This window comes from Gouania willdenowi, chromosome 9 (genome assembly GCF_900634775.1).
Source record: "Gouania willdenowi chromosome 9, fGouWil2.1, whole genome shotgun sequence".
NCBI lineage: Eukaryota > Metazoa > Chordata > Actinopteri > Blenniiformes > Gobiesocidae > Gouania > Gouania willdenowi.
The window spans coordinates 13,648,202-13,662,794 of NC_041052.1; the positions used below are offsets into that span (position 1 = coordinate 13,648,202).

Sequence of the window (14,593 nt, forward strand, 5' to 3'; positions counted from 1 at the left end):
TCGTTGTTCCCGTTTCTTTCCCGGCTTTGAATCTTTTGTCTTGTGAAAAGAGTTTGAGTCGTGATCTTGCAACAAAGTAAACTCCAAAACAAATGTTTCATGTCTCATTGTGCAAAAACTCTGATTGCCAATGCTGCCAAGAAGAATTGGAATCTGTAATACAGGGCTCAGTGGTTGAGTAATCAGAGAATCAGACCGGGGACAACGTTCATAGATTCAAAGTTTAGACCTTGTGGTTATAATCCCTGGGATTTGGCTCGCACTAAAACGTCTTTTTAAAAACGTCCTGTGAACCTGTTGCAATGTACTCTAAGACAGCGATTCTCAACTGGTGGGTCGGGACCCAAAAGTGGGTCACGGACAGCTGGTAAAAAAAATAAAATATAAAATACTTAATGTTTCTCATGTTGGACTTGTCTTTTATTTTGAAAGAAACTTTTCTTTTGACAGCTATGCTGTGAAATGCATGTTGCACAGGAAAATGATAAAAAAAAAAAAAAAAAAAAAAAAGATAATAAATAAATGTGTGTTTTCATCAGCTATTTTTGAAAAAATACATTTGGTTGGTTGAAATCTAAGAAAAAGTGGGTCCCGGTTTGAGACCAGTTGAGAACCCCTGCTCTAAGACAAACAGACATTTTTGTCTTGTTAGGTTGTACTTTATTATTACTATTATTATTATTATTATTATTATTATTATTATTATTATTGAATTTTCTTGCTGTTCAATCTTACAGAACCAAGCTACAAAACACTTAGGATGGTCTTGCTATTGTCTAGTATTTTCGTTTAACGGTTATTGATCAATATCCAAAATTAAGTTAATAATGTTCTGATTCAAACAAATTGGAACACTCACATCATACTGTTTCCAAGGAGTATACTGGGTTTATACTGACTCTTAGGGGTAATTCTGTCTCCCAGGGGTTATTCGAACTCCAAGGAATACTCAGGGTTTTACTATGGGTTATACTGACTCCGAAGGGTTATACTAACTCCACGATGTTATACGTTTCTTTGGGAAATGCAGTTTATCTAGTTTTTGGTATTTTCCAGCTATTCTTTTAAAAATGATTGAATTTTTGGGGCGTGATCTGCATCGCGCCCTCTGTAGACGAGGATAAAAACTATGTTCATCAAAAGTCTGGCAAAGATTCACCACAATGACCAAATTATGTAAGAGTTTTGAGATGACCACAACCTGTCCTTTTGTAAAAGTGAAATTGTGTGCTAAAGTATGACAAATATCCTTCAGCAGACATCAGAAATGTTTGCTTGGTCTTTAAAATGTCAAAGGTTAGTCATGAGATTATTCCACAAGATCACAAATCCATCCATCCATCTATTGCCTGACCCACGTGCTCCTTTTTCCAGGGCCGTGTGGGAGATCACACATGTTTGCATGTAAAAAATAATAGCAAGCCAAGTATGTATATTTACGTATGTATGCATGACATATAAGTGTTTGAGCTGGCAATGTTTGAACTCATTTAAGATTCAAAAGTGAGAAGAAGAATAGGACTTGAGAGTCCTAGGGCTGCTCGAAAGCTGTGAAATCGTTTGATCGTCTTTGCAGCCTTTTGTGCAAGTGTGACATTTGCGTGTGTGTTTTTTTTTTTTAAATCGTGTTAGGTTAATAAAAAGGTGGAGGGGAAGTGGAGAGGGTCAGAGGAAGGAAGGAAGGAAGGAAGGAAGGAAGAGAGCTGATGATAGATTCAAGTGTTTGTTTAACACAGAGGCGGGATAGAGGATAGAGGGTGGGGGTGTTGCCATTGTCCAATGTCCGTCCTAAGTGTGTGTGTGTGCGCAGGTGTGTCTGTGTGTGTATGTGAAGGGCAATTATGGGTTAACATCAGCTCCGTGATAGTAAAGTGGAGGGCTGTGCCATGCGTGATGTTCTCTGGCTTTCTGTCGCCCGCAAAAAGGTCGTGGCTCAGGGTTAAAGGTCAAACAATGTCTGGGAGGACCAGTGATGAGTAGAAACTGCTGGGCGTGTGCGTGTGTGGGGGGAAAAGGATAAAAAGAGGACAATAGAGGGAGGATTACAGCTGTGAACAAAAGCAGGACAGAAGAATACTTACAGGGACAAATGTTCCACCTCTTTTTCGCTCCCTTGGCATTTGCTCACTTCCTGGAAATGATCCCACTACTCTTCTCCCACCAGGGACTCCTTTTTACCTCTGAATCACACACAGTGAATACACACATATGAAGTGACACAAATGGATGTGCGATTGTGAGGGCAACACAACCTAATAAGTGCCTGTGGCCTATTTCTCTCAATGTTTTAATGAGCTTTCCATCGCAGAGTGCTGATTGATATTATTAGGCTGCCATGTCTTAGCTCATTAGCTAAACCAGTTTCAACAACAACACCAGCAGCCTCTAGATGATTTGATGCCGCCTGCAGAGTTATGTGACACCACAGGACCTTAAAGAGGCGGCATTAAGACGCCGAGCAGCACAGTTAATTTGGTCATCAGAGGAGAGATGGGCTGTGGATTGCTTTTAACACACCAACGTGGGATGATACTAGTTAGTTTGATGGGAGAGATTATATATGCGCATGCGCGCATATATGTGCATTACCGAAAAATGTTTTTATTTATTTGTGTTTATTTTTGTTTTCAAATTGAATGAACATGTGTTTTGTTTGTTTATTAGATTATGTTAGGGTTAGGGTTAGGGTTATAATCTCAGTACAGAGGTAAACTCAGACCGTGACACCGGGCTGGTTTTCCAGGGACCTTTAAATGCATCTTGGGAACACGTTCATTTAAAAAACTGTAACTCCGCTAATAATTGCTCTATCCAAAATATTCCACCAATTTCTGAAAGCTGAAGAGTTGTTCTTTAAAGCCACTGTAGTTCATCACAATGCTTTTACTCAGAAGCGAGGGAATCTTTCAAAGAAATCGCTTTGTTTTGACGAAATTGTCACACACGTGGAAAAGACAAAGAGTACAAAAGACCAAAAGAAAGGGAGTTCTTGTTATAGCGGGGTGGCAATATTTTGGTGATTTAACTATAGTTATTACTATATATTAACTATAGTTAAATCATCCAACCTTCATTCATCCCTGCCCCTGCTGCTGATTGACAATAATAGAGAAACAGTCTTGAGAAAATTGTAATTCTACGTTCACAAAAGCTTTAATTCACCACTATCTTCTTCTTGCTTTCCTCATTCTCGTATTGTCAAGTGTTCGCCTGATGCCTCCTCTCTTAATCCAACCTTTAGGTGATACACTTCATTGTGTTACCGCCTTGTGCAAAGATGAGACACTGGGCGCTGAAAAAATTGGTGTTTCCATCTATTTTCCCAAGTCCTACTCAGTCTTTCTTTCATCATTTCAGTCTTTCATTCCTCTCGCTCCCTCTCTCATTTCCATCTCTTCTCGGCTCACTCAAGCGTTGGCTCAGCAAGGCCTCCAGCATCGATCCAATAAAGCTGGTAGCCACCGCTATGAGGCTCAGAGAGATTTTTCGCAAACTCAACATTTAAGGACGCTCATTTAAAGTCACGCCGCCATGATCCGATCCAGCGTTGGTGGATGGATAATGGAGCTGGGGAGCCTCTTCTTATTTTCGTCTCAAAACTTAAATCAATACTAGTCACAAAGGCTGATGGAGGGCACACAAACACGCACACACCCATCTCTAAATCTCAATTACCCCGCCTGCCAATCGTCCACTGTTTGTTTTTTCGGCAGTGAAACGTAATAGAGATGTGTGTGTACGCCACACATGCAGAGGTGGCTTAGTGCCTGTAACCTGGTTAAAGTCAGAGGGGACGTCTTATCTACAAAGTACTTAATCAATTAATCATCTTGCCCTCATTTGTTAAACGCTCCCCTGGAAGGAATAGTTTGTTGTGTGCAGCGATTAAGTAAAAGAAAAGAAATCCACAATAGAAGTTTAACCAACCTAATTATAATATAATATAATAATAATATAATCTATGTTGGGAACAATAACAATTAAATAATTACATTTTACATAACATTAAGCTCTGTGTGTTCTCTGCTGTCGTTAAAACCTGCCTAATCTCATCGGTAAAAACATTTTTGTCTCCTCAAATTTCTATTAATGTCATATGACTTGTTCAAAATGTCACATGGTCAGGAGAGTTTACCTCCTGCTTTTACACATCTGGAAAAAGATGTCTACCCCAAACTGGTAACCAAGAAAAGGAAGTAATTGAATTTGAAATTCATTTTTTTTTTTTTTTTTTTTTTTTTTTTTTTTTAAGTTGGCACAGTTTAAAACACAACGAAACATAATAATATCAACAGTGGACAGACATCAACAGAAATCAATACACTTTAGAGGCATGCCAGGGAAAACCCAGAAACCCCTCAATGGGCTTGAAGAAGAGGGCTCCCGGTATAAAAATTAAACTTTAACTAAAGAGAAAAAAATACATAATAATTAAATGAAGTCAAGACAAAATAAAGGAACGTCAGCGAACTTTAATTAATACAACCAAATAATTTGGGACATATATTCTTTAAATGGTGTACACCTGATATTTGATAAGAATTGCATTCCTACATGCATCATATTTTTATTATTTTTTATGATTTATGATTTTTTTTATTCTAGGTAGCTAGTACTTGTTACCCAAAGATTTGGCTATTTTTATCACTTTTTTTGTGTTTGTTTTTTCTACATGGTTTAATACTTTGAGAGGTTTTGAACCATCTCGACTCAAATGAACCCCAGGGTGCTGTGATAATCACTGAGGTGATTATCTTGTCTGAACTCCCGCGCACCTAAAAATAGCATTAAAAATTATACTAAAGAGCACCATGAGAAAAGTCTAGGTGTATTGTGATTTTCTTTTACTTGATGCCCAAAGAGTTGGTTTTGTTTTAACGATTCTTAGAAGTGCTTGAAAGCCTATGATCCAGATTCCAGTTGACCAACTTGTTTTGGAAGCATTTGGGAACAATACTGACCTTTTAACTAAATCTCTCCAGCGTTTTTTTTTTTCATTATGTTTTTCTCAGCTTTAGCTGAAACGATCAAAAATGAACGCCTGAAGAAAATTCTGTCATAGGATTTTCAGTCTGAACTCTTTTTTTTTTATTTATTTGTGTCATAACTGTAAAGGCATGCAAAAGGTCTAAGGTGATCTGAGAGTAGATGTGACAGCTCTGCAGAAGAAGCAGTCAGATGGACTCAAATTTAACTCAATTATGCTGCAGCATTAAGCTCATTAAAACATTGTTTTTCTTTTAGTCTTTTAACCATGTGCCCACAAACTTAATTTTAATGGTCACGACCAAATGCTTCTCCATTATCATCACCATGTGGTTTTCCAAAGCCAATCAACAGGAATCAAACAGCTAAGACTATATGAGGACAAGAGATTCTGATAACGTATAAATGTTATAATTCTGCTTAGTATTTAACTGTTTCTCCTTTTGTAAAATAACTTCAAGTATTATCACTGCAAAAATCAACTCCCTGCCGTATTGTTATGGCCACCATTAGGATGAGTTGTTAATGCTGGTTATGGTTTTATTATGCTACAAGCTACTTTAGTTGGTATAGTGTTTTAGGCAGTCTGTAAACCTTTTAGGCTAATCTAAGGAAGTTAATGACTGCATCTCTTGGAAATGAGGTGAAACATCAACAGCCCGACGGAAGGCCAACACTTACAAAGCCAACTACAAGAGCGTGCAGCTACATTTCTAAATAACTTAATAGTGGTTCTGGTAGAAAACTGTTGGATTACACCGAACATTGCAGTTTGTTACACATTATATAAAGCATGTGGTCATACAAGGTTGTGTATTTTCTGTATCTACTGTATATCTTGGCTTTATTGTTCAGTAGAATCATAGAACCATTTTGTCATTGTAGTGGACAACAGTCCACAACAATGACCTATGGCAAGTCATTTCAAGATTTATCTCTAACCCAGATATTGGTTAGAGATATCAGCACTTCAACCCCCCCTTGTCAAAATGAACATTACAGATATCATAAATGTTTATGGTGTAGCTCATTAGAGATATCTCAAATGTCATTTTGACAAGGAAATGAAAGATATATGAAATATGAATGAATATATCTGCCTAGGCAAAACTTCAGTTCAAGATTTTATCATCTCTTAATTCAGTAAGGCTCAAAACTAATTTTCTTTCTGCTGAAAACAAATGTATTTGGTATAAATTATTGTTGTAGGCTGATTCTTGTCCAACTCTTGCCATTTCAGTCCAAGTGTTTCAATTTGCCATATTTTGTTGTAAAAATGTTCGAGTTACTGCCTTCTATGGGTTGAAACCCATCTATTATAATCACATTTAGCCATTGGCTGACGTTTTGGTGGCTTCTTATGTCACAATCCACCAGTATTGGCCCTACCCCTCTTATAAAAATTACAATCTGTGGCAAGTGAAGGAGAGAATTGCAAATCGAGAGTTATAGTCAGTATTGAGTTGGTAGTTAGCGTAGCATAGATTGTTCTTGGGATATTTTCTAGTATTTACTGCTCCTATAATCAAGGATTCTTTTCATTTCTAGCCTAGACACACCTCAGCCAAAACATCAGGGTTTAGTTACTCTGTAAGGATGTATCTATTGTTTGTTTTAGCTATCTAAAAAATATGTCTTCACTTGGCAAAATGATGTAACCCATTCACATGCAAAGGAAAAGTGACATAGTGACATTCGCACAATGGACTGGCCACTTGTCTAAGGTGTCTTGTGCCTTGTAGTGTGTGGGAGGAAAATGCCAGAAGCCCAATTACAGATGAAGCTAGAACTCAAATGTATTTTCCTTTATTTGCAACCAGGCATGACTCGAGGAGTAAAGACTTACAGGGCAAAAACAAACAAAAGCAAAGTTTGGATTTTGTTAGTTCATCATGCTTTTCCTTTCAATAACCTGTGCATCCATCTTCTCTGTAGCATCGTAACCAGTCGATCATCTTGTGCTCTCATTGGACCGTAACACTGAGCCGTAGCCACACACTTGACGTGTTCAGTCAGTATAAGCCAATTCATTTACAACACAGTGCTATTGGATTGTCCTTGCCTCGACATTCATTTCCTAACACATTGGCGCTTGATGCGTTGCCAGCGCCAATTAACTTTGATAACTCTTGCCCAGCTTAATATACTACTGCTGAATGGGCTTGACAAGAGTACGGCGATAAGCTATTTCTGAGCTTTCTGAGTGGGGATGGCTGGATTATCTCTCACGGTGATGAAGAGAGGGCTGGGAAAACTTTTCCTGTTTAACCTCTGCGGCCAAAAGGCATTAAAATGTTTTCTTTGTTTTTTAGTTTGGCATATGTACACACAGGCAAGCAGATTACAGCTCATTCCTTGGAGGCTTTGACATATTATGTGACTTACACCTGTTTTACATATTTTCAAGTTTCAAAGATCATGCTGGAATAAATCCTAAACTGCAGGTTGAACGTTTGAGGATTTTCTGTAACGTCTTTTATAGATAGGCTGAGTGCCGGCCCGAGCCTCTTTGGCGCCCTAGGCGAGATTTCCTTTTGGCGCCCTCTTATATGGCATTTTTCTATACCCAGTAATTGATATTAACATTATTGTTATATTATTATTATCAGAATAATTTCCAATACTTGCATAGTGGTCTTCACCATACCCATAAAGATGCTTTACATAAGAAGAAAACATGAGCAAAATTTACTTTTTTTTTTTTTTTGATAAAAGGGTTTCACATACATATGTAAAATAACACAATTAAATACAAGCAAATTTAAATATATTATGCATCTTAGCAACAGGTTAAAAATACAAATGATTAATATTATTATAGTAAGGCATTGCACAAAAAACAAGATGAATATAAATATAATTGTCATTAAAACTAATTATTAATAATACTATCAAGTTTAGTATCCTAATTATATCAGCGCTGGTTGTTTAATTCCTTTTTTTTTTCACTTAGCCAATTTTGGTGCCCCCCTGGACGTATGGTGCCCTAAGCATTTGCCTATACAGTATTGCCTATATAACGGGTCGGCCCTGGATAAGCATGTAAAGACTAAATATGTATTTGAACATCTAAATAGAAAGGTAAATTACTGCTACTGGCTGATAATGTTGCTCTTCTTCTCCCTCTCGGCAGGCCGCCAGCAGCCTGGCTCCTCTCGCTGGAGTTCCTCAAATCAGCTGATTGATCGCTCAGTCCATCGCTCAGCACACGTCCTGGCAAATGAGAGCTGACATGGGAGTCATGGGGGGCATGAAGGTTTTGCTCCTGGTGTTTCTGGTCGGCTGGGAGAAATCACTGGGACTGAACTGGAACCCAATTCCAAGAAAGACTGTTAGATACCAAGGTGAGTGAGCAGTGTAAAGGCTGATAAAGGTGCTAGACCTGAGGTAAAAAGCCATTTCAACACAGGATTAGGTAACAGTTATAGAGCTTAAAGCTTTAAAGGAAAAAAAGAAAAATACTTCAACAACTGTTTTGTCCTTGATTTTAAAGTTAATCAAAGACATCCAAGTCATTGCCTTAAAGTTTGTTGAAAAGGTAATCACATCCACACAGCAGCCTCATAGCGGTGGCTACCATCAACAAAAACTAGAAAAAAATCTTCATTCAGGTGAATTCTGGTAATATTATCACAAGGGAAATATTTCTTTTTGATTAAGTGAAGCCAAATGATGTCCAAATAGTGTCATGGCGGCTTTGTTTGTTGCTGTGGCCTTGATAGGCAGACAAGTACGTATAGGGTCACAGGTTCAAACCGCGGCCTGACCCCTGCCACTGTGGCCCAGGAGCAAGGCATGGCTTCACATTGCCCCTTAGGGACAAGATGTAAATGTTAAATGAACTTGAGTTATATAGCACTTTATCCCTACACTGAAGTAGTCTCAAAACGCTTTACAATATCAGCTCATTCACACACCAATTGGACAGAGCTGCCATGCAAGGTGCTGGTCGACCACTGGGAGCAACATAGGGTTCAGTGTCTTGCTGAAAACACACTTCGACACATAGACAGATACAGTAGTCCCTCGTTTATTGCGGTGGTTACGTTCTACAAATAACCCGCAATAGGCAAAATAAATGTACTATTAATATACACGTTTTAAGGTGGTAAAAATCCTCCCCACACACTTTATACTCTTTTCTCAGACAGGAATTAACATTTCTCTCTTGTTTAAACAATCTAAAGTTCAAACCTTCGTAGATTTTAAAACATTAACCTGTTTTCAAACATACAACACTTCAGAGTCACACTGCTAGCTATCAGACATTGAGTCTTTGTTGACGATGACGTCAGGCCGCCAACACCGTCACTGGTCTGTTCACCCATTCAACCATGGAGTTGAAACTGTGTGTGACCACCTGGAGCTGTATGACACGGCCTTTATAACCGGGACAGGACTAGGAAGGATTTGGCGTGGAGGAGAATCAGAGAGGAGGTGGTAGTAGCAGGTAAAAGTTATCTCTGTAGCACTGAGCTAGCATAGCATTAGCCACTAATCACACCGGCTTTTTTCACTGGTGGTTTATGTTTGTGAGAGGAGAAAAAGGAGCGCAGCTCTTCGCTTCAGCAGGCAGTGAAACTCACCGAGTTGGATCTGTCGCTGTCGCCGATCAGGACGCAGAACACAATGCGTGTTCATATATGAATAATTTCATATAAGCGGCTCACATGTGGGTACAAATGATTTATTGTTTAGTGTTATGCCTAGCTCAAGAACAGACCTAGTGCACCGATTTCTTACTTGCATCAACTAAACCAGGTGATCAGTGTCGCTAGAGTTAACCAACTTAGAATATTATTTCAACTAGTTTGTCCACCAACTACAACTACTGTATTCCAGAGAACTTGCTTACTTTTCTTGGAACCAGGCACATATATTAGTGATACAGATGTTTTCAGAGTCCTCCGAGCTTGGACAGGGTTCATGCATTTGAAAACATTGAAGGAAATAGATTTTTATCAGATATTTCTACTGCTTCTGTAACGGGTTCACTTTAACCTGAGGTGAAACAATAGATCAGTCTAATCCCAGTGCTCAACTGTATTTGTACTCTTTATCTTGCTCCTTCTCTGCTACCAGACCAAGCTTATCTTTGACGAACAATGTCGATGGTTGCGAGTGGAGAAATTGTCTTTATTTAATCCTTTAAAAAGGAAGCGCTGTATTCTCGCTCTGTCTTGAGGATTAGTAAAATACAAAGAGTTGGAAAAAATATGGTTTGTAAAAGGTATATATTTTCACCTCTCTGTCCTACCTATCCCACTTTTCATCCCATATCTGCCCCTCTATTCCCGTCTCCACTCTCTCGCTCTTATCCCTCCCGTCCTCTGTTGCTTTGTGTACCGCGGCTCATCGAATGAACCTGAAATGCTCTTACAGCGGTTCACAAAGAGCTCAGATTTCACCAGCTCTTGAGGAGAATGCCTCTCAGTGGAGGCAGCGGTGGGGACTGGAGAGATTTCCAATGTGGTTTTCGTTTACTTCTATCACCCTCCCGGGGACCCCCACCTTTTTTTCCTCACTGCTGTCCTTTTTCCTTTCGTCTCTTGATTTTGCAGCCTTCACTCTTCTCGTGGCAGAATAAAAAGACACATTAGAGGAAAAACAAACCAGCAGGTTTGGAAAAGATTGTGACTGGCACTGCAGTGTTTCTTAGCTACGTTGTTGCTTTATTTAGCAACTTTTCAGACAAACCTAGTGACCAACTTTCTCTTGTGTACAGTGACTCTTCCGTGCGCCCCTCCGTCTAGTCCCATCCCCCATTATTAACCCAATCCCTCTATTGACTGCTTTAAACAAACATTTCACTCTACAACCTACAGTGATGCTCACAGGAGTTAAGTTTACATATCCAAACCAAACCAACCAAAGAAACTGAAACTTAGGAATCTACCTAGGTTAGGATTGTGAAAATTTAACGAATAATTTTCCTACGATGATTTTCAAACACATTAAAGAACATGATTTAACATTAATTTGTGACACTGAAACATTCTTCGCCTTCGTCTTCGTTTTTTTTCGTCTTCTTCTTCAGGCAGGAAAGCACATTAAACTTTCATCAACAGTGCATTCATACTTTTATAACTTACAGCAGCTAATGTTTTATTTTTTTAATATAGAAATCAATCTCTTTCTTTCTTTTTGAGGGACATCTTAGTAATCAAAGATGACTTGTAACAGAAGCAGTGCGGCTCATCAAACAAATGTATTTGTATCTGATGCAAAGAGGAATTAGTTTACCTATTCAAAGTTTTCTCTACTTTGTTATTGAAAAATTAGATTTTCAGCCTCAATACTAGGTGAAATGACTTGTATGGATAGGTTTTTGCTGCACAGCTGAGAAGATGGGGGAAGGTGAAATGGAAAAGAAAATGAAATAAAGAAAACAAAGCTTAAGCGGAAAGGAGGTGAAGACTAGAGTAGAGATGCCAGATGAAAAAAAAAAAAAGAGACAAGAAATAGAATGGAAAAACTGCTGTTAATATAGACTAGCAGTCACTAGCTGCCTTAAAAGGACAGAAAGCAGCTTCAACAGAGGGGCAGGAAGGAAATCCCACGTGTGCACAGAAAGGGTGCAGGGAGCTCACCTTGTGTTTTTCATTTGATGCTGAAGCGTCCCTGTACAACATGCATATTAACGTGTGTGTTTGTATGCAGCAGCCTGAGTGTCTGAGACAGACGCACGAGAAGCAAGGTGGAGAGAAAATAAAGGGTCACTGAGGGCATGTGTGCGCACGTGCGTGTTTATAACAATTTGTGTAGAATAAATGTGTGTGTGTGTGCACAGGGTGGTGGGTGCAAATCTGTCCATCTAATCCCCTTTTGTTTATACATGAGTGTGAGTACTGCTTAGGCTGGCAGTCTGAGGGATTTGGAGCTCTGGGCAATATGGGAGAAGAGTTTGTGTGCGCGCATGAATGCGTGAATGTGTATGTGCGTGTGTGTGTGTGTGTGCCATGGGTGGGTTAGGATGGGGGCAGAGATGACTGAAGAGATAATATCAACCCTCCCTCTCCCTCTCCCTCTCCTCACCAGCTTGCAATTATTTGAAGCTTACACAGGTTTGTAGAAGAAGAAACACAAACATCCTCCCTGCGTCATCCTTGCTTTCTTTCTTTCTTTCTTTTTTCTATCTGCCCAACTCTTCTCTTACTTTTTAAAAAGTGACTTGCTGACATTTCCGAATGTTGGCGCTTGTCATCATTCCTCATCTCCTGCGCGTTTCTGGGGTGAAAGAAATGAGTCACTGCAGGCTTTAGTGAGACCTTTTGTTTAAGCCCTTATATGCAACTAATGAATGCTGTAAATGTTTACAACTTTTGTTTTTTGTGCATATTATCCTTTTTTTTAATAATTGCAATGATTTTGATTCCATCACCATGTGGATTCTTGTTTTTAACCCCTTGTTTTTTTAAAATATTTTGATTGTTTTAATGTTAAATAATCACATTAAAGAGTATTTTGGCTCTTTAACCGTGAGTCAAATGTTTGGATAAACCTTGTGTAGGTTGATCAACTACACTGGATGTTACCAGATGTATAGACTTGCAAATGATGACTGAAATAAATATAAATTTGCACATTGTTGTGGTTTTTTTTTTAATGACGTTGTTTTGTTTTTGTTTTGATTCTTATTTAAATTTATTTTATTTTGATCTTTTTTTCCTAATTTATGTCCATTCCACAGTTGTATATTTGCCCTCATATTATTTTTTTTCTTACTGTTTACTTTTGCTATTCTATGGTGTTGCTGCAGCGTGTAATATTCCCCTATGGGGATCAACGAAGGTTTATTCTATTCTAAATCACTTCATCTATTTTGCACAAATGGTTGTGACATCCACGATCTTTTTTTTTCTAATTTCAACCAATCATGCTGCTCTGTTTCTACTTTAGCTGATATCTCAGCAAATTTCATTTTTTGCTCTCAGCTTTTTCGTCTCGCACATACACACTCGAAACACACACATTTGTGGATTTACTCTCTTCGTCTGAGCTCAGTGACGGAGGCTTGTAATACAAAACTGTGGCAGAAGAAAGCGTCTGTGGTTACACAAAGAAAGGGAGAGAAGAACAAAAAAGAAGAAAAGACTAAGGGAGGGAATGAGATCAAGAGGAATGAGAGCGTTCACATTCTTTTTTTTTATCTTCAGGTGACTTTGTTGTATTCAATGAGCCTTTTGTATAAAGAAGTCAAATGTATTCCTCTTGCCTTGGATGAAGAGCACTAAAATGGGAAATGGTGGGAGGTAAAATAATGGGTGAGTGAAAAAGGGCCGCGCCTCTGACCTCCAGAAGCCTTCGTTTTCCCCGCCCTCTTCCTGTTTCTTGTTGTATCTCGTCAAACCCACCAATTACTGTAATGAGTGGTTGAGACGGAGGCAGAGGGAGGCCGTGCTTGAGTGGGAGGACAGATGTGGAGTGAGGGAGGGAGGGAGGTGGGGGAGGAGATTCATCACTGCTTTTTTATCAGCGATGAGTGTCACTCATCCCTCCCAACCCTGCGCTGCCTGGTCACTGGAGATTAACAGCCGAGACCAGATGTCAGGAACCTGGAGTGCTATCGGTTGTCACAGTGACTTTATGAGAGCTGATGTGTGGGCGAGTAGGACCGTGAATTTAAATCAGGCCCACACTCATCCCAAGTACCTGCATGGAGCAGCTGCATCACGGATGAATTAAAGTCCAATGATTTGCCACTCTTGACTTTACTTTAAAAAAACACTTGTATCCCTTCCAGCCATGATTATACTAAATAGATTCATGTTCTACACAAATCATGAACCTGGAACAAGGTGTTGGTTTGCAGAGGTGTGAAGAGTACTGATATATCCTACTCAAACAGAAGTACAATTAAGTCATACAGTACATAAAAAAGTCAAGCACAAATAAAAAGTACCTCAATTGAATAGTACTTAAAGTAAAAGTTACAAGTTACATTCACCACCACGTTTATTTTAGTAAAAAATCTTGCTACTGTTCCCTTACATACAGTAAACATATCATGTATAAACTTAAAAAGCAAGAGCACAATTGGAACTTAATTTATTATCCAGGCAACTGTATAAAATAAAAAAAAAGGTTTTTCCAAATAAATGTAGAATTCTTTTTTTAAATAAAAAAACACCAATAATAGAAATGAAAACAACACTAATAATGACAATTCACACCACGCCGAGAGACAAGGATGTGAGGTAAACTGAACAAGATGCAGATGAATGATAAACAATAATACAATTAATAATAATAATAATTAATAAAATAGGTTTCATTGTTTTATATTAACATGCGACTGAGAGTTTATCTAATGATTCAATTCAATTCAAAACAGCTTTATTGGCACGACAAACAAGTTTACATTGCCAGAGCAAGTGTGACATAGAAAAATGTACACATTGTTAAATTTTTTTACTTAGTTTTGCACATATTAGTCTTTAACTGCTGTTTATAAAAAAATTTTTATAGTTGATTGTTATGATTTAATGTTTACATTGTTAGAGAGCACAGTTTACCAAGTCAAATTTATCGTGTGTATAACATACATCACATGGCCAATAAAGTTGATTGTATGTTGATTGTATGATGTACACACACAATCTAGTAT

General features: G+C 38.4%; 1 protein-coding gene across 2 annotated transcripts in view; it reads left to right on the forward strand.

Annotated features, from left to right (window-relative positions):
• The window catches only part of sema4c (sema domain, immunoglobulin domain (Ig), transmembrane domain (TM) and short cytoplasmic domain, (semaphorin) 4C), a 141,889-nt gene that overhangs the window by 60,910 nt on the left and 66,386 nt on the right, over positions 1-14,593 (forward strand). For both annotated transcript variants that reach the window (XM_028457627.1, XM_028457629.1), the window contains one exon: positions 8,120-8,330. In XM_028457627.1, coding sequence (XP_028313428.1) covers positions 8,207-8,330 — 124 coding nt within the window. In that variant the 5' untranslated portion in view covers positions 8,120-8,206. The remainder of the gene's footprint in view (positions 1-8,119; positions 8,331-14,593) is intronic.